Genomic DNA, 24818 nt, shown 5'->3' with positions numbered 1-24818 from the left:
TGAATTTCACTTTAAACAAAAAAGTAAATCAAATAAAGTGAAATTAAGATTGCGAATCCTCATAAGTTTACCTTGCCAATTAAACATTTAAATTTCAGAATTTTATTCAACTTAGGATAAAAGTTGTTTATCAGACGATCATAGATTCAAATCGCTATTATTGGTTTGTATTACAAGGGAGTAAACGCAGTAATTGGAACAGTGATACAAATGCACGTGCAGTACGTGATGAGCGTTAACTTAGACCAACCCTACTTGTTCTCGGTGTTTCATTTAATGTGCATACCTCCTTGTAATACAAACCAATAATAGCGATTAGAAACTATGATCGTTTGTTAAACAACTTATATCCTAAGTTGAATAAAATTCTGAGATTTAAATGTTCAATTGGCAAGGTAAAATCATGATGATTCGCACTTCTAATTTCACTTTATTTGATTCACGTTTTTGTTTAAAGTGAAATGCATCGGTACGTTTTCACTGCAAACAGAATATAGATGACAATATGGACGACTTTCCTTTGTGATGCGGAATACTCCAGGAGCTCCAGCAGGGGTGCACAGCATTGCTTTACCGTCTACCGTGCTCTTTCTGAAATGTCAAAAAGCATCAAGGCTGAAGTGAAACTTTCAAAAAGTCCTGTTATGACACATACTGATACATTTCCAATTTCCACGCATCAGTGAAGAGAATGATGACTGATTGTACACTTTATCCCGACTTTGACTTGCACCATTAGCTCCATGTCTTCAACATTTCAACAGTTGACATGCCTCTGCATGTGACTCGGGTGACAATGGGGCAGGGACAATGTTATACTAATCGTGTCCCGGACACTTGTTATCATATTAGAAATAACAATTTGGTTATGATTCATGATAATAATAGTCAGTCAGTACAATGGATTCTGCTATTATTACAGATTTTTAATGATTATTGACAAGGTGTCGCTTTCATCTATATATTCTTCTCCATACATACATTGTGCTTAAAACCTTTACTACTTTGGGTAACCAAAACCACACATTCTACAAAGCTTAATACAAAATAATATACACAGACATCAACTGCCCATTCTCACATCCACGAATAATCTGTATCACAGTCCCTGAACAGCATTCTCCCCCTTCTGCCAAGCCCTCTCTTCTACACTAAAGCCCCAAAGTCTAGATTTATTCAGGTTCAGGCTCTGAATCTCTACTCACTGGGGCTCTTTTTAATGTAAAATGAATTGCTTGGTTCAATCAAAAGTATACATACAAATAGAGACTAAACGTAAGTCTAATCCACGAAAGGCAAACTACAACACAACACAAAGCACCACTGCCTCGAATCAATACATTGTCCAAACAGTTGTGGTTAAGTATGTCAAAGAACGATTTTCCATACGCTTGACCCAAATGATATCGTTGCCCTGATGTGTTTGGATAGCCTATATGCTCATGTTCAGTAATGGTCCACTCAAACGTCCTGTTTAAACCTGGGTCAAACCTTTCAATGAGTAAACATTGATCTTTATTAGAGTGGTAGATCTATGACATGATTCCAAATCTGGAGCGGTTGCAAAAGGAAATATTAGATTCCTCACTCAAGCGTCGCTTAAACATATATTTTAATAGGAGGTTGTGGTCCCTAGTTTGTTTACACTTCTGCGACTGTAACTTTCCGAGCTGTATATATTTAAAGTATTTTATTTTATTTTCGTGATTGGCATAAATAGTGTCCAGAGAAAAAACAACCTTTGATCAACTTAGTGAGAGACTATTGCAAATGTCTCCAAGACGTTTCCAATCCAAGAAAATACATGTCTTGTCTGTGAAAGTTGTTTGTGGAATTCATAAGCATTTACAATGGGACTAAATGTACTATTTATACCTACGTAAGGCAATGCACAAGGATATATATTTACCGACGGTCCGTGCATTCTCCCAAGAATACTTGCAATCTTGGCAGAGTGATACAGCTACTTGAAAACTAAGCTAATTGGTAGGAAGAAAGGGAGACACTTATCTGTTGTGGGATGAAACGTTTTATCATACTTGCTTGTTGTTTAACGTCACACTCAGCACGTCCAGTGATCAACGTCATGAGCATCGATCTTCGAGTTGTGATACGACGACATGTGTCATCCAGGTCAGCGAGCCTGACCACCCGATCCCGTTAGTCGAAGCATGGGTTGCTGAAGACCAATTCTAACCTGGACCTTCACGGGTAGCCGTTTAGCATCGGAATGAGTTAGTCAGTGCATACTATGTTTCGTTTATTTATTCAAGTCAAAGGTCACAGGCCAATAGGACGTACATTAACAGCATATATACACAGTTGGTTATACATCAGTACATAATTGATAAATAATTCCACAAGGTTGTATTATAGTAATACACAATACATGATAATAATATTATTGATGTAACGATGGGTAAAGTTTAAATGCTAAAAATATATACTTACTTAGATTTAATACCGTTCAGTACATACATGAACTTACGGAATGGTGACATTCTGAAACCTATCACTCATAGAACTGAATATATCAGTTGTTAGATATTGTATTGGTTGTCGCCACAGGTTGAATCTTGAAGCCACCCACTGATATAAGGGAATAATCAGTAACTGTATATTGTGTTGTTTGATTTGTTGCAACATGTTGACATCTTTGATTTAAGGGAATAGCAGTAGCTTGGTATTGTATTGGTTGTTGCCGCATTTTTCAATCCCAGAAACATGGCCATTCTCCGAAATTCATGACGGAGTAATTAGCGAAAGCTTTGAGTTGCAATTATTTGCGAAATTCGTGTTGGAAAATAAAGATGCGCATGTGTATACTATATGAAATAGTTGAACCGCTGTGTTTGTTTGTTTGTGACGGGTATCAATCAAGTCAAAACCAGACAATCCAGTGATACAGTATGACAACTTCCAATTTGCTGACAAACAACTGATTTAAAAAGAAACACGTTACTTGTATTATCATCGGGTAGATATATGATACCAAAAGGCATTGACTCATTAACATCACGCCTGTTATAAAGATGGAACCATGAACAATTTCGTATGCCTTGGCATATACCTCCACATTATTCCCATCGTCGATGGAGAGACAGAACAAGATCTATAGCTCCAACACTACATGAAGCCTCCGCATAACACACAAGTCCTGTTCTTCAACATTTGACAGGGTCAACAGTATTGACATGCGACATACATTAGTCATTTATAAAGATACCCTAAATTACTATCAGTTTGAGTAATATATTTAATATTTTACAAGTGCATTTTTATTCACACATTTTTCTTTCGTTTGACTGATGATCTGTATGCTTGGATGAAATGTCATATTGGCGAACAGACACACAAATCTACTTTTTCCAAAGAGCAGTATTTAATATGTTGATGCCCCTGTCTTACGTGATGTTGTATGTATTGATACACAACAATTGTGACGTTTCTGGTGGACAACAATCTGTTGGGTATCATATACAAACTCAACAGCAACGGCTCGTCAGGATCCAGTAATAGGTAACCTCATCAGCTGTACAGTATTACCTGTCTGGCTATCGATATAGAATCGATAATCGTTAGTTAAATATCGATCGATTATCGATAAATATAGGGAAAATAACTAACCAAAAACGCCAAAAAGGTCTCAAAGAAATGCATAGATATCACATCACTGGTGAGTGGTGACATGTAGCCATGGGTTACAGACAGAACGACCTCCTGAACATAATTTAGAAGCAACTCATCAATCAAAACCGAACTTTGTGTATTGTGTGAGTAAATTACAACCTTTTTAGATCACAAAAGTGTGTGAATGATATTATCGATGACGCTATTTTCATATCAATGTTCATTAGTAAGTTTTCCTATCGACGATATTTTCGATTATCGATCATTTTAGCCAGCCCTATAATCATCACATTGTGCGCGGTGTACATTGTGAATATAACTGGATGCTTCCTAGAGCATCAGCTAAAGATTAAACAACTGTGCAACATGTGCAGACTGAACACTAGCCCTACAGTCATGTTAGTAGTGAATGTCGTATTAAAAGGAAAATTGTCTGATTTTCCTAACAGGTATATCGATTTAAACTTTGCAGTGGTCACGTTTTCAAAAGTAACAAACGTTTCCTTCTTGCGTGTACAATCCTGAACACAAAATACCTTTCAGAAAGATGTCAAATGTAACACATGTTATATTTGGGATTACACTTTCTCAGTTGTTTACAGATTCGTTTACGTTTTGGAGATGAGTTTCATTCGGGATTCGAGAAAAGCACCTAATTGCCAGCACACGAAGTCAGCGATCTAACCCACTCAGCCGGCGCCATTTCACTGAGTCTTAAAAACCTCAACATACCAAATCCCCATGTGAACAAATCCAGTATTGCCTACGTATGCGATTACCCATCACACCCATGCCCTCAACAAAGCTTGCATAAAGGGCGTTTCTGAAATGTTGCTCTAGTTCCGAAGACACCGTCCTACCATGAGCCAAGCACAATAACCCTGAAGTTGCCCCCAAGCATGATTTAGAAATATTGTGAAATGCTCATTGCGAAATATGATAGAAAGGTGTGCTTGTGTGGGTGACGAAATCAAGACCAAAGTCCAATCATACAACGTCCACCTCAGATAAAAAGACAATCTCGACTGTCTGTCTGAACAACTTTGAAAGGTAATACATGTATAGATGAAATATTGACAACTGGATCCTCAGAATAAGAATCGTAATAAGCAGTTTGGAAATGAAGAAGAGACTAACTCGGGGTACGCTTAATGGCAGACACTCAATAGTTCTGGCTTATGTCCATGGAAGAGACAGTGACGGTAAACGTTTGTGCAAAGTTATACAAACAAATCCTCTGATGACGACACCATTATGCGTTTTAGAGTGTTGATTGAATTTTCTTTAATCTTGTCTAGTTTGCATCATTGTTATCGACTTAATAAAGCAGACATATGGCAGAAACCTCTTTCACCTTCGGTAAGAGTAATGACTACGGAGCAGAGAAGTCACTCATTCGTAACCGTTGTGTTCATTCGTAGTTACTCGTCCTTTCCCGTAACCATGCCCGTGAGAAATATTCCCCCAGCCAATCCGAATGCGCGTATGTAGAGACGAAATTTTCATTTCGGCTTGCATAATAGTTTCCCCAGACACGGTACTTATGATGTTGATCACTGGATTGTGTGGACCCCCCACCATGTAGCTGGAATATTGCTGAGTGTGTCGTTTAACAACAAACAAACAAACAAACATGATTCGACAGATTCCATGGTAAATAATGGCAAATACTCCATGCTTGCCGTAGGTGAAGACTGATGGATGTGATCTGACCAGTGCGGGGTAACAACCGAACTTGGTGCCGGTAACAATACTGTTGTCAATAACAGTATCGGGATTACTGAATTCCTGTCAGACAGCTAAACGTTCAATCAGTCTCTTAGAACTGCCACTACACCGACAGCATGTCACATATTACTTGGTACAACAAGGACTATTCGGCTCGGAGTCAGTATAATGTGTCTGAGTTGGGTATTCATGCTTCATTGCGGCATGGTATCTCAGTGAGCTAGCACTATAAAACCAGCTTAAATCTGGGTAGTACAAGATGCCGCACATACACATACACACGCATGCACGTCGTCATATGAGCGAAATATTCTCAAGCACGACATTAAACCCAATTTCACCTCACCTCTGAGAACTGCCACTACACCGACAGAATGTCACATATTACTTGGGGACGATATAGAAAAGGAACTCATAACATACATATTCAAACACGAAGGGGGGCGATAGGGTACCCTACTGGTTAAAGCATTCGTTCGTCACGCCTAAAACCGGGTTCGATTCCCCACATGGGTACAATGCGCAGAGCCAATTTCTGGTGTTCCCCTGGATATTGCGGGAATATTGCTAAGATCGGCGTAAAACTAAACTCACTCACTCAAAAATGAAGATTTGACAAACATTCTTTGAAGGATGACAGAGGCACAAACACGACACAAACCTTTAGAATGTTAAGGAAGTTTGTGATTGGAATATGCTCGTATGTTCAACATTATCCAATCGTGCGCCCAGTATCATTCGAACTTATGAATAAATACACACAGACCAATTATTGCAAAATATATTTTATCTTCAAATATCCCCCTCTGTATCCTGGACATAATGTTTTAATTAGGTAAAGATACCGAGCATCAACAGAGTGACCAGTAGGTAGACCGTCATGATGGCTGGAGTACCAACAGAGTTCACGTACGGGTATTGGATTGCTTCTGGACCTGTAAATAAGTCATTAAGATGTAATTATTGTTATTACATGATACAATGTAACGCTATTGACCCAGAGCATAGCAACAATGTACACCTGACCAGGTGTGTAATATTTATCATGTAAAACCCTTGTAACCAAGTGTTGGCTGGAAACTTTTCTGTTTACAAAATGTAATTCCAACGACCGTTTTGTCGACATGTAAACATTAAGAGACTATTGCTGGATAAAAGATCGATAATCGGAAATACCGTTGATAGGAAACGTTATTAAGGATTTTTTGCTATGAAAATAGTGTCATCGATATATGTACACTTTTGTGATTTAATATAGTTATAAGAGACGTTAGAGGCGACAAAGGGGATCGGGTGGTCAGGCACGATGGCTTGTTTGACACATGTCATCGTATTACAGTTTTGTAGATCGATGCTCATGATGTTGATCACTGGCTTTTCTGGTCCAGGCTTGATTATTTACAGACCGCCGCCATATAGCTGCAATATTGCTGAGTGCGGCGTTAAAGAACAACGCACCCAAGCAACCATGCAAGACAAATCACAAGGGTACGTAGCATAATTGCCATATTTAACACGTGATTGCATTAACATGCATGTTCTAACGTTTAGTTGTAATGTATCCTGTGCAGAAAAGGAAATATACTGTCCCACTGTATTAAGGTCACGTTTAGCTCAAGGTCTTCCAGCCATTAGGTATCGTTCCATGGCGAACATTGGTGAAAATACTGAATAGAATATATTTCTTACACGTATGGTCCAGGTCCCTTGATTCCATCATCTGTCTGGCTTGCGTGAAGGCAGGGTTGTTAATACACGCTGTCAGTCTGTTGAGACACATCACAAACGTGTGGGCAGCTCTGCAGGGAACCAGTTCAGAGAATCAGTTAAAGGAATCAGTTAAGGGAATCTGTTAAGGGAATCTGTTTTGAGAATCAGGACGTGCAATATGAGTGAGTGAATGTGGTTTTACGCTGCTTTTAGCAACTATCCAGCAATATCACGGCGGGGGACACCAGAAATGGGCTTCAGAGATTGTACCCATGTATGGAATCGAACCCGGGTCTTGGGCGTGACGAGCCAACACTTTAACCTCCAGGCTACCCCACCGTCATGAACGATAATCACAAGTGGTTATGGATATAACATGGGTCCTACATTCACACGCAGTGTTATAACTCTGAGCCATCAGGTGGTTTATACCCCAGTGGCATGTGCCAGTCCGGGTAACAACAACCAGCATCCATCAACGTTTGTTGTAATGGCGAGGATCGACTGACTGACTGACTGAGTTTGGTTTTACGCCGCTTTTAGCAATATTCCAGCAACATCATGATGGGGGGACACCAGAAATTTGGCTTCAGGCGAGGATCGAACCTCCGACATTCTGCTTTCCGGAAAACACTTTATCCATGAGGCCAAAGGGGCAGGCTGTATATACTAAAATGTAGATCCTGATCGCACTGGAATAGTTGTTCCAACCATATACAGTAGCGGAAAGCACACGAAACTACTGTTTTGTTTCATTTACAATCATAACATTTCTATATCAGCGTAAAAGACGAATAGAAATAAAATCATTTAAAAGTTCCTCGTTATCAATAATTGTATTATTTCGACAATTATGTTAAAGTTACGTTCTCGTGTTTTTCAGGTGACCAATTGACGTGCCTTTGCGTGTGTTTGTGACAGCCATGATGGTCACGAACACCTGATATACTTCCAGTAGCGAAATCCAGATATGATGCTGAGTCATAAACACACACTTAGAATATATATAGTTGGAATTGCTTAAAGTGTTTTGTCGCTTTACACGTTGGAACGTTATCACACCTGCATATGGTGTCAGTGGTCTCTGTTCCGTTGCCGATCGAGTCAGTGAGGCTGGTGGTGCAATCGTTTATGTCGACGACGCTGCATTCACTCTGGGACATTGCTGTAGCTGCACATGCTGAAGGATGTGTCAATCACAAAAGTCATTAGAACAGATTTTAGAATCTAATTGTGAATAATTGTAGCGTTATGGCATGTCATATGATGCTCGCTTAGTCACTGTTGTTCGTTAGAAACACCGGTATTGATATACAACACGCCTAATAAATACACAATAACCAATGTATGAAACAATCACACACAATATACGGAACAGCAAAGCACTGTTCTTCAACTAGAGACGTGCAAGGGAGTTACATGAACAGCGAATGCACAACATACAAAATATACACTATGCACAGCGAACATTACAACACCAGACTAAACATACTCGCCATGAACAAAGTACTCAGTATAAGCACCATTAACAGCATAGTAACTAGATGCATGACACAGTTAACGTACAACACACAGCAGATTCAGTATTTTCACCACCACACAGCATATGAAGTATTTTCACCACACAGCATGTACTGTATTTTCATCACACCCAGCTTATGCAGTATTTTCACCACACCCAGCATATTTTATTTTCACCACACATAACATATACATCATATTCACCATACAGAGAATAGTATTTTCACCAAGTACAGCATATCCAGTATTTTCACCACACAGCATGTACAGTATTTTCAGCACACACAGCATACACAGTATTTTCACCACACAGCATGTACAGTATTTTCAGCACACACAGCATATACAGTATTTTCACCACACCAGCATACACAGTATTTTCACCACACAGCATACACAGTATTTTCACCACACAGCATATACAGTATTTTCACCACACATAACAGCATGTACAGTATTTTCACCACACAGCATACACAGTATTTTCACACACAGCATATCAGTATTTTCACCACACAGCATATACAGTATTTTCACCACACACATACAGTACAGTATTTTCACCACACACAGCATACACAGTATTTTCACCACACAGCATACACAGTATTTTCACCACACACAGCATATACAGTATTTTCACCACACCCAGCATACACAGTATTTTCACCACACAGCATACACAGTATTTTCACCACACAGCATACACAGTATTTTCACCACACAGCATATACAGTATTTTCACCACACAGCATATACAGTATTTTCACCACACACAGCATACACAGTATTTTCACCACACCCAGCATACACAGTATTTTCACCACACAGCATACACAGTATTTTCACCACACACAGCATATACAGTATTTTCACCACACAGCATATACAGTATTTTCAGCACACACAGCATGTACAGTATTTTCACCACACACAGCATATACAGTATTTTCACCACACAGCATACACAGTATTTTCACCACACAGCATACACAGTATTTTCAGCACACAGCATATACAGTATTTTCACCACACAGCATATACAGTATTTTCAACACACCCAGCATATACAGTATTTTCACCACACAGCATATACAGTATTTTCACCACACAGCATACACAGTATTTTCACCACACACAGCATGCATTCACCACACAGCGCATATACAGTATTTTCACCACACAGCATATACAGTATTTTCAGCACACACAGCATACACAGTATTTTCACCACACACAGCATATACAGTATTTTCACCACACACAGCATACACAGTATTTTCACCACACACAGCATATACAGTATTTTCACCACACAGCATACACAGTATTTTCAGCACACAGCATATACAGTATTTTCAACCACACACAGCATATACAGTATTTTCACCACACACAGCATATACAGTATTTTCACCACACAGCATACACAGTATTTTCAGCACACATAGCATATGCAGTATTTTCAGCACACACAGCATGCATGTACAGTATTTTTCAGCACACACAGCATATACAGTATTTTCACCACACAGCATATACAGTATTTTCACCAACACAGCATATACAGTATTTTCACCACACCCAGCATACACAGTATTTTCACCACACAGCATATACAGTATTTTCACCACACAGCATTTACAGTATTTTCACCACACACAGCATATACAGTATTTTCACCACCAATCCAGCATGTACAGTATTTTCACCACATAGCACACACAGTATTTTCAGCACACACAGCATTTTCACCACAACACACAGCATGTACAGTATTTTCAGCACACAACATACACAGTATTTCACCACAGCATTTCATATACACACCACACAGCATACACAGTATTTTCACCACACAGCATATACAGTATTTTCATCACACAGCATATACAGTATTTTCAGCACACACAGCATACACAGTATTTTCACCACACAGCATGTACAGTATTTTCACCACACAGCATATACAGTATTTTCAGCACACACAGCATACACAGTATTTCCAGCACACAGCATGTACAGTATTTTCCCCACACAGCATGTACACTATTTTCACCACACAGCATATACAGTATTTTCACCACTCAGCATATACAGTATTTTCAGCACACACAGCATGTACAGTATTTTCAGCACACAGCATGTACAGTATTTTCATCACCCTGCATATACAGTATTTTCACCACACACAGCATATACAGTATTTTCACCACACCTAGCATACACAGTATTTTCACCACACAGCATATACAGTATTTTCACCACACACAGCATTTACAGTATTTTCACCACACAGCATGTACAGTATTTTCACCACACAAAGCATGTACAGTATTTTCACCACACAGCATGTACAGTATTTTCACCATATACACAGTATTTTCACCACACAGTATTTTCACCACACACATATACAGTATTTTCACCACACACAGCATACACAGTATTTTCACCACAGCATACACAGTATTTCAGCACACACAGCATTTACAGTATTTTCACCACACACAGCAGACACAGTATTTTCACCACACAGCATATACAGTATTTTCACCACACAGCATATACAGTATTTTCACCACACACAGCATATACAGTATTTTCACCACACACAGCATTATACAGTATTTTCAGCACACACATCATATACAGTATTTTCACCACACACAGTGTTTTCATATCACATTTTCACCACACACCACACAGCATATACAGTATTTTCACCATACAGAGAATAGTATTTTCACCACACACATAGCATATCCACAGTATTTTCACCACACAGCATGCAATAGTATTTTCACCACACATTATTTTTCATATACCGTATTTTCAGCCACACACAGCATATCCAGCATTTTCACCACACAGCATATACAGTATTTTCACCACACAGCATATACAGTATTTTCACCACACAGCATATACAGTATTTTCACCACACAGCATGTACAGTATTTTCACCACACAGCATATACAGTATTTTCAGCACACACAGCATACACAGTATTTTCACCACACAGCATATACAGTATTTTCAGCACACACAGCATACACAGTATTTTCACCACACAGCATGTACAATATTTTCACCACACACAGCATATACAGTATTTTCACCACACAGCATGTACAGTATTTTCAGCACACACAGCATACACAGTATTTTCACCAACCACAGCATATGCAGTATATTCACCGACCACAGCATGTACAGTGTTTTTACCACACAGAATATACAGTATTTCCACAACACTCATTGTATAATTTATATTTACAACACCGCGATATCCACATATTCACCTTACGTCATATACAACACACACGATATATTCACAACACACATAAAATACATCATCTTCGCCCTTGACAGTTGATGCTAGAAGATAAACAACTGGTCTGACCTGAAAGTATGACAATTGTATAAAGTTTCCACATTTTGTCAGGGTACGGCAAACAACCTCTGTCTTCCAGCCAAGTTAAAATGAAATTCAGGATATCAAACCATCAACAGCTATTGCGAAATCCTGGGAACGGGTAGCTGTATTGGGCGTGTGTGAGAATATGTGTACTCTGCTCTATTTAAATAAGGCTAGTAAGGTTCAGGTTACTGTACCCTCAACGCTGGTACTGTGTTGAATTCTCCATCATAAGGGATAAATATTTTAATGTTAAAACTGTTAAGGATCTTTTTAGTACTGTTCATGTTCATTTAATTCTTGCTTTTTTAAAAAAAAATGATTTAATTAATGAATTTTGATAAAGATGTTCTGTACATATCTGTATTTTAATTATTGGTAGATTTGATTAGTAACTTAGATTGTTAGTGGCTGTACCCTCAAATGGGGTTGAAGTATTGTAAAATTATTGTCCTCCTGAGAGGGTACGTAAGTCCCAAAACATTTCAAGTACATTTAAGTATACCAGGTGTTTTAATCGTGGTATTTTTGTCATTTTAAAGTATGGCTAATTATCGGTATAAACGCCAATGGCTGAAGGGATGGTGTAAATCCAGCTAGGGTCCATGCAGGTAGCAAAGGTAATGTAAGTCCCCATGGGCCTTAGTATGGTGATCTACCTTCAGTTGTTGGCGATCTATAGCCCATTTTTACATTGTATTGTCCTCCTTAATAGAATATTTTAGCTTTGTTCGCTAGTTTTATATTCATATCTGTGATTATCTAGTATTTTTACTGTCCGTCGTCGGCAGGTTTTTATAATATCTATATATATTCTATTTCAATGTCAAATGTTCTCGTCACGATATGGCTGAAATATTGCCGATGTGACGTTAAATTTTAACTCACTCACTCACTCACTCAACGCTGGTGGTTTTGTACGAATGTTATGTGCGACTCAATGGCATGTGAATGTTTATCAATGCAATACTTAGTATATTCATTTCAGGATTGCAGTTAAAACTGCATGTTAACTTTATTACGACTCATTGCAAAGCAAAGTGGGTTTATAATATTGCTTGTTTGTTGTTTAACACCACACTCCTGTATCCCAGCTATGTGGAGGCGGTCTGTAAATAATCGAGTCTGGACCAGACAATCCAATGATCAACATCATGAGCATCTATTTACGCAACTGTGATACGATGACTACCTGATCTAGTGTATTGTACAAGAATCACCAAACATATATATGTAACCATATTTCGATTATTTCATTCAAATATTACTTCATGTCATAATCAATTGTATTTTGCATTATAATTTTGGTAACTTTAATGTGATATAAATTTGCTCAGTTCGTTGTTCGTCCTAGTCAGGCAGCCCATGTTATGGGTTAACCTTTCGTGTTTTGCATCTGAAGACACGAGGGTTCCTCTTCTTAATTGACATAATTCTGGGGAAAATATATAAGGACTGACTGACTGAGTTTAGTTTTACGCCGCTTTTAGCAATATTCCAGCAATATCACGGCGGGGGACACCAGAAATGGGCTTAACACATTGTGCCCATGTGGGGAATCGAACCCGGGTCTTCGGCGTGACGAGCCAACGCTTTAACCACTAGGCTACCCCACCGCCCCCAAATATATAAGGAAACACATAAAAGTGCAAGTGTTCCTTTATTCTTTTCCTGCATGTTTTGTATTACACTGTGAATGGAAATCTGTGAATAAGCAAATATACGCAGCGATCAAGTGGTGTTCCGTTTTTTGTTTCTCCCAGTATATACACTTCATCGCACACCAATTTCTTCTCAGCCAGTACGGGTTGTGCAATATATTCACCGGAAAATGGATATCGGATGTCTTCGTCCACTAACCCTAAGAGCTCATTCCTTCGAGACAGCACGGTGTCATCACCCTGACATCATTTCTGTAGATAAATAATTCCACAAGGTTGTATTATAGTAATACACAATACATGATGATAATATTATAGTTAATACGATGGGTAAAGTTTAAATGCTAAAATGGATACTTACTTAGATTTAATACTGTTCAGTACATACATGAACTTACGGAATGGTGACATTTTGAAACCTATCACTCATAGAACTGAATATATCAGTTGTTAGATATTGTATTGGTTGTCGCCACAGGTTGAATCTTGAAACCACCCACTGATTTAAGGGAATAATCAGTAACTGTATATCGTGTTGTTTGATTAAAAACAGAAACACGTGACTTGTATTATCATCGGGTAGATATATGATACCAAACGGCATTGAGTCATTAACATCACGCCTTGTCATAAAGATGGAGCCATGAACAATGTCGTATGCCTTGGCATATACCTCCACATAATTCCCTTCGTCGATGGAGAGACAGAACAAGATCTATAGCTCCAACACTACATGAAGCGTCCGCATAAGCCACTAGTCCTGTTCTTAGTATACAACATTTGACAGGGTCAACAGTATTGACATGCGACATACATTAGTCATTTATAAAAATACCCTAAATTACTATCAGTTTGAGTAATATATTAAATATTTTACAAGTGCATTTTTATTCACACATTTTTCTTTCGTTTGACTGATGATCTGCATGTTTGGATGCTTTCGAAATGTCATATTGGCGAACAGACACACAAATCTACTTTTTCCAAAGAGCAGTATTTAATATGTTGATGCCCCTGTCTTACGTGATGTTGTATGTATTGATACACAACAATTGTGACGTTTCTGGTGGACAACAATCTGTTGGGTATCATATACAAACTCAACAGCAACGGCTCGTCAGGATCCAGTAATAGGTAACCTCATCAGCTGTACAGTATTACCTGTCTGGCTATCGATATAGAATCGATAATCGTTAGTTAAATATCGATCGATTATCGATAAATATAGGGAAAATAACTAACCAAAAACGCCAAAAAGGTCTCAAAGAAATGCATAGATATCACATCACTGGTGAGTGGTGACATGTAGCCATGGGTTACTAACAGAACAACGTCCTGAACATAATTTAGAAGCAACTCATCAATCAAAACCGAACTTTGTGTATTGTGTGAATAAATTACAACTTTATTAGATCACAAAAGTGTGTGAATGATATTATCGATGACGCTATTTTTATATCGATATTCATTAGTACGTTTTCCTATCGACGATATTTTCGATTATCGATCATTTCAGCCAGCCCTAGTATCACCACATTGTGCGCGGTGTACATTGTGAATACAACTGGACGTTTCCTCGAGCATCAGCTAAAGATTAAACAACTGTGCAACATGTGCTGACTGAACACTAGCCCTACCGACATGTTAGTAGTGAATGTCGTATTTAAAGGAAAATTGTCTGATTGTCCTAACAGGTATATCGATTTAAACTTCAAAAGTAACAAACGTTTCCTTCTTGCATGTACAATCCTGAACACAACATACCTTTAAGAAAGATGTCAAATGTAACACATGTTATATTTGGGATTACACTTTCTCAGTTGTTTACAGATTTGTTTACGTTTTGGAGATGAGTCTCATTCGGTATTCGAACCCACACTTTCAGAGAGAAGCACCTAATTGCCAGCACACAAAGTCAGCGATCTAACCCTCTCAGCCGTCTCTCTTTTCACTGAGTCTTAAAAACCTCAACATACCAAAATCACCATGTGAACAAATCCAGTATGCGATTACCCCATCACACCCATGCCCTCAACAAAGCATGCATAAAGGGCGTTTCTGAAATGTTGCTCTAGTTCCGAAGACACCGTCCTACCATGAGCCAAGCACAATAACCCTGAAGTTGCCCCCAAGCGGGCATGATTTAGAAATATTGTGAAATGCTCATTGCGAAATATGATAGAAAGGTGTGCTTGTGTGGGTGACGAAATCAAGACCAAAGTCCAATCATACAACGTCCACCTCAGATAAAAAGACAATCTCGACTGTCTGTCTGAACAGATTTGAAAGGTAATACATGTATAGTTAAAATATTGACAACTGGATCCTCAGAATAAGAATAGTAATAAGCAGTTTGGAAATGAAGAAGAGACTAACTCGGGGTACGCTTAATGGCAGACACTCAATAGTTCTGGCTTATGTCCATGGGAGAGACAGTGACGGTAAACGTTTGTGCAAAGATATCCAAACAAATCCTCTGATGACGACACCATTATGCTTGCAAGAAGGAAAATCATCTAAATTTTACGTTTGCGTTGCAATATGGTCGTTTTAGAGTGTTGATTGAATTTTCTTTAATCTTGTCTAGTTTGCATCATTGTTATCGACTTAATAAAGCAGACATGTGGCAGAAACCTCTTTGTTCACCTTTGGTATGAGTAGTGACTACGGAGCAGTGACGTCACTCATTCATAAACGTTGTGTTCATTCGTGGTTACTCGTCCCTTTCCGTAACCCGAAAAGAAGGCTCGTACCCCTCTCGTCGTCATGTCCGGGAGAAATATTCCCCCAGCCAATCAGAATGCGCGTATGTAGAGACAAAATTGGGTCAAAATAGTTAGTTGAAATAATTTTCATTTCGGCTTGCATAATATTTTCCCCAGACACTTCAAGTAAAGTTTAATTACTGCATGGTCCTCCTGGGTTTCCTGATTTTTTCTATAACCAGGATATATATGCGCATCTTGTTGCAAGGCATTCTCAAGTTACCGAAGGTTGTTGATCTGTGGGCGACGTGAGAGGCGTTGGCCGATGTAATCCCACAAGTGTTCAATGGGAGACAAATCTGGTGACAATGCAGGCCATGGAAGTAGAGGAATGTTGTGCAGTGTGCGATCGAGCATTGTCCTGCTAGAACGTGTGCAGATCTTAATGTTGGTTAAAGAAGGGAACGACGTTGTTCTGAAGAATGGTGTCGCGGTAGTAAAGGGCATTCACTCTGCCACGACTAACTACCAGAGCGGTTTTGTGATGATAACTGATCCCTCCCAAAACCATAATGCTGCCTCCACCCCACCGATCTGTTTGCACAACACAGTCCTGATGGTAACGTTCTCCCCGTCGACGCCATACCCGTAGACGCCCGTCAGCATTTCGCAAGTGAAAACGTGACTCGTCGGAGAACACAACACCATGTCAATGTCGTAACAACCACAAACGATGCTGTCCAGCCCATCGTCTCACTTAATATTATGGCGTAGGAAAGTATTTAAGCATGTTAAACATATCCTTTTTAGGTAATTTAAACATATCCTTTTAGGTAATTGGCGTGGATGCCATGTTTGTTTTCCAAGTAAACTAGAGTTACATGCCCTTGAAAATAGTCCGGCGACTAGACTATTTCTTTCTCTCTGCGCTTTTGCGCTCAGACAGTCAAGTTCAGTAAAATGGCTACGAGAGGGGTACGCGTCTTCTTTCCGGCTACGGAAAGAGACGAGTAGTTACGACTGCGTTGTGTTGTGTATTATTGCGCCACTACGATTGGTATCTGACAGCCACGCATGTGGTAATCTCTATTTATCTTGGACTGTGGCGGATGAGAGGCAACATTCCACAAGCCCCAAAAGTATCCCATACCTGAATACACGTTAATGCATGCTATGTGAAACAAGTGACGTATGTGTATTGTCTCAAACCATGTCATAAATTGCTACTATGACTTACTCAATTTATAATTACGGTAGTGTCAAGAACGGTCCAACCTGGTAGAGGGGAATGGCCCCGTAATGTACCCGTACTTTATCAAAATTAATAAAGAACAATACAGATTTCATGACCCTTTCTCGTGAAGATCCGGGTTAGAATTGATCTTCAGCAACCCATGCTTATCGTAAGAGGCGACTAACGGGATCGGGTGGTCAGGCTCGCTGATTTGATTGACACATGTCATCGGATCCCAAATGCGTATAACGGTACTCATGATGTTGATGACTGGATTGTCTGGACCCGCCACCATGTAGCTGGAATATTGCTGAGTGTGTCGTTTAACAACAAACAAACAAACAAACATGACTCGACAGATTCCATGGTAAATAATGGCAAATACCCCATGTTTGCCGTAGGTGAAGACTTGTATTTATGAACACAGATGGATGTGATCTGACCAGTTCGGGGTAACAACCGAACTTGGTGTAACAATGTTACCAATAACAGTATCGGGATTACTGAATTCCTGTCATACAGCTAAACCTTCAATCAGTCTCTGAGAACGTGGTGTAGTGGTTAGAGCGTCCGCCTGGAGAGCGGAAGGTCGCGGGTTCGATCCCAAAAAGACGTTAAACTATGGTACTTGTTGGTCCCTGCCTGGCGCTCGGCATTAATGGGTACAACAAGGACTGGTCGGCTCGGAGTCAGTATACTGTGTCTGAGTGGGGTATTCATGCTTCACTGCGGCATGGTATTTCAGTGAGCTAGCACTATAAAACCAGTTAAATCTGGGCTAGTACAAGCAGCCGCACATACACATACACACACATGCATGTCGTCATATGAGCGAAATATTCTCCAGCACGACGTAAAACCCAATTTCACCTCACCTCACCTCTGAGAACTGCCACTACACCGACAGAATGTCACATATTACTTGGGGACGATATAGAAAAGGAACTCATAACATACATATTCAAACACGAAAAGGGGCGATAGGGTACCCTACTGGTTAAAGCATTCGCTCGTCACGCCGAAGAACCGGGTTCGATTCCCCACATGGGTACAATGCGCAAAGCCCATTTCTGGTGTCCCCCTGGATATTGCGGGAATATTGCTAAGAGCGGCGTAGAACTAAACTCACTCACTCAAAAATGAAGATTTGACAAACATTCCTTGAAGGATGACAGCGGCACAAACACGACACAAACCTTTAGAATGTTAAGGCTGTATGTCATTGGAATATGCTCGTATGTTGGAATATGCTCAACATTATCCAATCGTGCGCCCAGTATCATTCGAACTTATTAATAAATACACACAGACCAATTATTGCAAAATATATTTTATCTTCAAATATCCTCTCTGTATTCTGGACATAATGTTTTATTTAGGTAAAGATACAGAGCATCAACAGAGTGACCAGTAGGTAGACCGTCATGATGGCTGGAGTACCAACAGAGTTGGCGTACGGGTATGGGACTGCTATTGGACCTGCAAATAAGTCATTAAGATGTAGTTATTATTATTACATGATACAATGTAACGCTATTGACCTAGAGCATAACAACAATTTACACCTGACCAGGTATGTAATATTTACCATTTAAAGCCCTTGTAACCAAGTGTTGGCTGGAAACTTTTCTGTTTACAAAATGTAATTCCAACGACCGTTTTGTCGACATGTAAACATTAAGAGACTATTGCTGGATAATAGATCGATAATCGGAAATACCGTTGATAGGAAACGTTATTAAGGATTATTGATATGAAAATAGTGTCATCGATATATGTACTGACTGACTGACTGAGTTTGGTTTTACGCCGCTTTTAGCAATATTCCAGCAACATCACGGCGGGGGACACCAGAAATGGGCTTCACATATTGTACCCATGTGGGGATTCGAACACGGGTCTTCGGCGTGACGAGCCAACGCTTTAACCACTAGGTTACCCCACCGCCCCCATCGATATATGCACACTTTTGTGATTTAATATAGTTATAAGAGAAGTAAGAGGCGACAAACGGGATCGGGTGGTCAGGCATTGGTGAAAATACTGAATAGAATATATTTCTTACACGAATGGTCCAGGTCCCTTGATTCCATCATCTGTCTGGCTTGCGTGAAGGCAGGGTTGTTAATACACGCTGTCAGTCTGTTGAGACACATCACAAACGTGTGGGCAGCTCTGCAGGGAACCAGTTCAGAGAATCAGTTAAAGGAATCAGTTAAAGGAATCAGTTAATGGAATATGTTAAGGGAATCTGTTAAGGGAATCTGTTTTGAGAATCAGGACGTGCCATATGAGTGAGTGAATGTGGTTTTACGCTGCTTTTAGCAATTAGCCAGCAATATCACGGCGGGGGACACCAGAAATGGGCTTCAGAGATTGTACCCATGTATGGAATCGAACCCGGGTCTTGGGCGTAACGAGCGAACGCTTTAACCTCCAGGCTACCCCACCGTCATGAACGATAATCACAAGTGAGGTGAGGTGAAATTGGGTTTTACGTCGTGCTTGAGAATATTTCACTCATATGACGACGTGATAATCACAAGTGGTTATGGATATAACATGGGTACTATAGCTACATTCACACGCAGTGTTATAACTCTGAGCCGTCAGGTGGTTTATACCCCCAGTGACATGTGCTAGGCCGGGTAACCACAACCAGCATCTATCAACGTTTGTTATGATGGCGAGGATCGAACCTCCGATATTCTGCTTTCCAGCATACACTTTATCCATGGGGCCAAAGGGGCAGGCTGTATATACTAAAATGTAGATCCTGATCGCACTGGAATAGTTGTTCCAACCATATACAGTAGCGGAAAGCACACGAAACTACTGTTTTGTTTCATTTACAATCATAACATTTCTATATCAGCGTAAAAGACGAATAGAAATAAAATCATTTAAAAGTTCCTCGTTATCAATAATTGTATTATTTCGACAATTATGTTATGTTCTCGTGTTTTTTCAGGTGACCAATTGACGTGCCTTTGCATGTGTTTGTGACAGCCATGATGGTCACGAACACCTGATATACTTACAGTAGCGTAATCCAGATATATTATACTGAGTCATAAACACACAATTAGAATATATATAGTTGGAATTGCTCAAAGAGTTTTGTCGCTTTACACGTTGGAACGTTGTCACACCTGCATGTGTCTTCGGTCGCTGTTCCGTTGGGGGGTCGACTCAGTGAAGCTGGTGGTGCAGGCTTTTATGTCGATGACGTTGCATTCACTCTGGGACATTGCTGTAGCTGCACATGCTGAAGGATGTGTCAATCACAAAAGTCATTGGAACAGATTTTAGAATCTAATTGTGAATAATTGTAGCGTTATGGCATGTCATATGATGCTCGCTTAGTCACTGTTGTTCGTTAGAAACACCTGTATTGATATACAACACGCCAAATAAATATACAATAACCAATGTATGAAACAATCACACACACTATACGGAACAGCAAAGCACTGTTCTTCAACTAGAGACGTGCAAGGGAGTTACATGACCAGCGAATGCACAACGTACAATATATACACTATGCACAGCGAACATTACAACACCAGACTAAACATACGCGCCGAGAACAAAGTACTCAGCTCACTAAGGATATGCACCATTAACAGCATAGTAACTAGATGCATGACACAGTTAACGTACAACACACAGCAGATTCAGTATTTTCACCACTCACAGCATATGCAGTATTTTAACCACACACAGCATATACAGTATTTTCACCACACAGCATATACAGTATTTTCACCACACAGCATATACTATAAGTTATCACATCGTGTCCAGGGAAATACGGGGTTTTTATCAGTACCGAGTAAGGATGTATAAAACCTTATGAGGGACTGATAAATCACTGTATTTCCCGAGATACGATGTGATAACGCATTTTTTCCCGAGTATCTAGCCGAATGTTTTTACTAACTCCAACAACGTTTTGCTTCAATTTCATTCTCAGTTGTTGTGGCAAAACGTTTCCTTGCTGCCATGTTGACAACAGCTGATCGACTGACCTCAATGTAGCGCACGTTACTAAAGGCTTGGCGATGCACGCTTTTCTCACTTCGCGTGGTCACCGAGGCGTGGCGGGATAATATGACTTTTTTGTACTCCCTGCTCGCGGATCGTGACGGGTGTACATAGTAATTTATCAGAGTCACGTGAACCAATCAAAATTCGACATTCTCACATGAGGCTGGATAAAGTATTTTCACCACACAGCATATACAGTATTTTCACCACACAGCATATACAGTATTTTCACCACACAGCATATACAGTATTTTCACCACACAGCATATACAGTATTTTCACCACACAGCATATACAGTATTTTCACCACACAGCATATACAGTATTTTAACCACACAGCATATACAGTATTTTCACCACACAGCATATACAGTATTTTCACCACACAGCATATACAGTATTTTCACCACACAGCATATACAGTATTTTCACCACACAGCATATACAGTATTTTCACCACACAGCATATACAGTATTTTCACCACACAGCATATACAGTATTTTCATCACACACAGTATATATAGTATTTTCACCACACAGCATATACAGTATTTTCACCACACAGCATATACAGTATTTTCACCACACAGCATATATAGTATTTTCATCACACACAACATATACAGTATTTTCATCACACACAGCATATATAGCATTTTCATCACACACAACATATACAGTATTTTCATCACACACAGCATATATAGTATTTTCATCACACACAACATATACAGTATTTTCATCACACACAGCATATACAGTATTTTCACCACACAGCATATGCAGTATTTTCACCACACAGCATATACAGTATTTTCATCACACACAGCATATATAGCATTTTCACCACACAGCATATACAGTATTTTCACCACGCACAACATATACAGTATTGTCACCACACACAGCATATCAAGTATTTTCAGCACACACAACATATACAGTATTTTCATCACACACAGCTTATATTATTTTCACCACACATAACATATACATCATATTCACCATACAGAGAATAGTATTTTCACCACACACAGCATGTTCAGTATTTTCACCAACCACAGCATATACAGTATATTCACCGACCACAGCATGTACAGTGTTTTTACCACACAGAATATACAGTATTTCCACAAAACTCAGCGTATAATTTATATTTACAACACAAAGATATCCACATATTCACCCTACATCATATACAACACACACGATATATTCACAACACACATAACATACATCATCTTCGCCCTTGACAAATGATGCTAGAAGATAAACAACTAGTCTTACCTGAAAGTATGACAATTGTATAAAGTTTCCACATTTTGTCAGAGTACGGCAAACAACCTCTGTCTTCCAGCCAAGTTAAAATGAAATGCAGGGTATCAGACCATCAATAGCTATTGCGAAATCCCGGGAACGGGTAGCTGTATTGGGCGTGTGTGAGAATATGTCTACGCTGTTCTATTTAAAGGTTAGATAGGTTCAGGTTACTGTACCGTAACGCTGGTGGTTTTGAACGAATGTTATGTGCGACACGATGGCATGTGAATGACAGACTAAATGCGTCTTTAATATGTTTATCAATGCAATACTAGAGTATTCATTTCAGGATTGCAGTTAAAACTGTATGTTAACTTTATTACGACTCATTGCAAAGCAATGGTTTTATTTCTTATATTGCTTATTTGTTGTTTTGCGCCGCACTCAGCAATATTCCAGCTATATGGCGGAGGTCTGTAAATAATCGAGTCTGGACCCAACAATCCAGTGATCAACATCATGAGCATCTATTTACGCAACTGTGATACGATGACTACCTGATCTGGTGTATTGTACAAGAATCACCAAGCATATATATGTAACCATATATCGATTATTTTATACAAATATTACTCCATGTCATAATCAATTGTATCTGAAGACAAGAGGGTTCCTCTTCTTAATTGGCATAATTCTGGGGAAAATATATAAGGAAACACATACAAGTGCAAGTGTTCCTTTATTCTTTTCCTGCATGCTTTGTTTTACACTGTGAATGGAAATCAGGGAATAAGCAAATATACACAGCGATCAAGTGGTGTTCCGTTTTTTGTTTCTCCCAGTATATACACTTCATCGCACACCAATTTCTTCTCAGTCAGTACGGGTTGTGCAATATATTCACCGGAAAATGGATATCGGGTGTCTTCGTCCATTAACCCTAAGAGCTCATTCCTTCGAGACAGCACGGTGTCATCGCCCTGACATCATTTCTGTACATCCCATTGATCCCACTGTCAGTGAAGGCAAACACTGCGGGTACTGTTATAATCACGTAGAACTCGAGCCGGGAGAACTTCTGCTGACTATGGAATCCTTGAAGGGACATTCTCAGTTGCGGTACGCTCGATTCAGGTTGTGGTGGTGGAATTGGGTTTAACGTCGTGCTTGTGAATATTTCGCTCATATGACGACGTGCATGCGTGTGTATGTGTATGTGCAGCTGCTTGTACTAACCCAGACTGAAGCTGGTTTTATAGTGCTAGCCCACTGAGATACCATGCCGCAGTGAAGCATGAATACCCCACTCAGACACATCATACTGACTCCGAGCCGACCAGTCCTTGTTGTACCCATTAATGCCGAGCGCCAGGCAGGGACCAACAAATACCATATTTTAACGTCTTTTTGGTTTGACGCGGTTGGGGATCGAACCCGCGACCTTCCGCATCGAGTCAGGTATTAACAGCTATATGTTTGTAACATGGATCAGAGTAAGTCAGACGAGATTTGGTGAAAGTTGGACCAATCTAAAGCAGAATTTACTAAATGTGTGGAGAACAGTTTGGAGTATTTTCGTGGCGAATTTCTAAAGATGTCTAAATAACTCACGAAGTTTAAAGGCTGCTAAGGATACGATGTGGAAAAAAGAAGATAATAAGATTCAATATACTTTCAATTCTGAGAGTTTGGATATTTCGGAGCAGTTTAAGTTTGCCCTTGAGTGTACTGCACATGACATACCATATAAGTGTTGTGTTGTTCGTTGTACTCAGTGGAGTGTTGGAGAACCCACTGTCAGTGAAGGCAAACACTGTTTGTACTGTTATGATCACGTAGAACTCGAGACGTGAGAACTGCTGCTGAGTATGGAATCCTTGAAGGGACATTGTCGCG

The 24818-nt window shown here is 39.5% G+C and overlaps 1 protein-coding gene and 1 long non-coding RNA gene across 3 annotated transcripts; both read right to left on the bottom strand.

The window, feature by feature from the left end:
* Window positions 1–6169: 6169 nt before the first annotated feature.
* LOC124276415 lies at window positions 6170–23099 on the bottom strand. Of its 2 annotated transcripts, none has more exons than XM_046712057.1 (4): window positions 22950–23099; window positions 8131–8248; window positions 7048–7157; window positions 6170–6293 (listed from the first exon to the last, which is right to left on the bottom strand). In XM_046712057.1, exons 1-4 carry the CDS (start codon window positions 22981–22983, stop codon window positions 6190–6192), a joined length of 366 nt encoding a protein of 121 aa, XP_046568013.1. In that variant the 5' UTR covers window positions 22984–23099; the 3' UTR covers window positions 6170–6189. The 2 variants fall into 2 exon arrangements, with proteins under 2 accessions (XP_046568013.1, XP_046568012.1); XM_046712056.1 differs by lacking the exon at window positions 22950–23099 and adding an exon at window positions 11997–12081.
* On the bottom strand, window positions 18926–19985 carry LOC124276416. Its single transcript, XR_006898540.1, has 2 exons — window positions 19677–19985; window positions 18926–19090 (listed from the first exon to the last, which is right to left on the bottom strand). It is a non-coding gene; the product is annotated as an uncharacterized LOC124276416 (long non-coding RNA).
* Window positions 23100–24818: the final 1719 nt, after the last annotated feature.

This window comes from Haliotis rubra, unplaced genomic scaffold (genome assembly GCF_003918875.1).
Source record: "Haliotis rubra isolate DU_JTF1 unplaced genomic scaffold, ASM391887v1 Scf209, whole genome shotgun sequence".
In the NCBI taxonomy this organism is placed as follows: Eukaryota; Metazoa; Mollusca; class Gastropoda; order Lepetellida; family Haliotidae; genus Haliotis; species Haliotis rubra.
The sequence above is the reverse complement of the archived record's forward strand: the minus strand, read 5'-3'. Positions and strand labels throughout refer to the sequence as shown.

What these genes read in the sequence shown, in the direction of transcription:
- LOC124276415 (XM_046712057.1), bottom strand. Translation starts at nt 22,983, where the DNA reads ATGTGGAAACTTTATACAATTGTCATACTTTCAG. An exon ending in ACCACTGACACCATATGCAG is followed by an intron (nt 7,158 to 8,130) that starts GTGTGATAACGT and finishes GGTTCCCTGCAG; the next exon opens with AGCTGCCCACACGTTTGTGA. An exon ending in AAGGGACCTGGACCATACGT is followed by an intron (nt 6,294 to 7,047) that starts GTAAGAAATATA and finishes ACTTATTTACAG; the next exon opens with GTCCAGAAGCAATCCAATAC.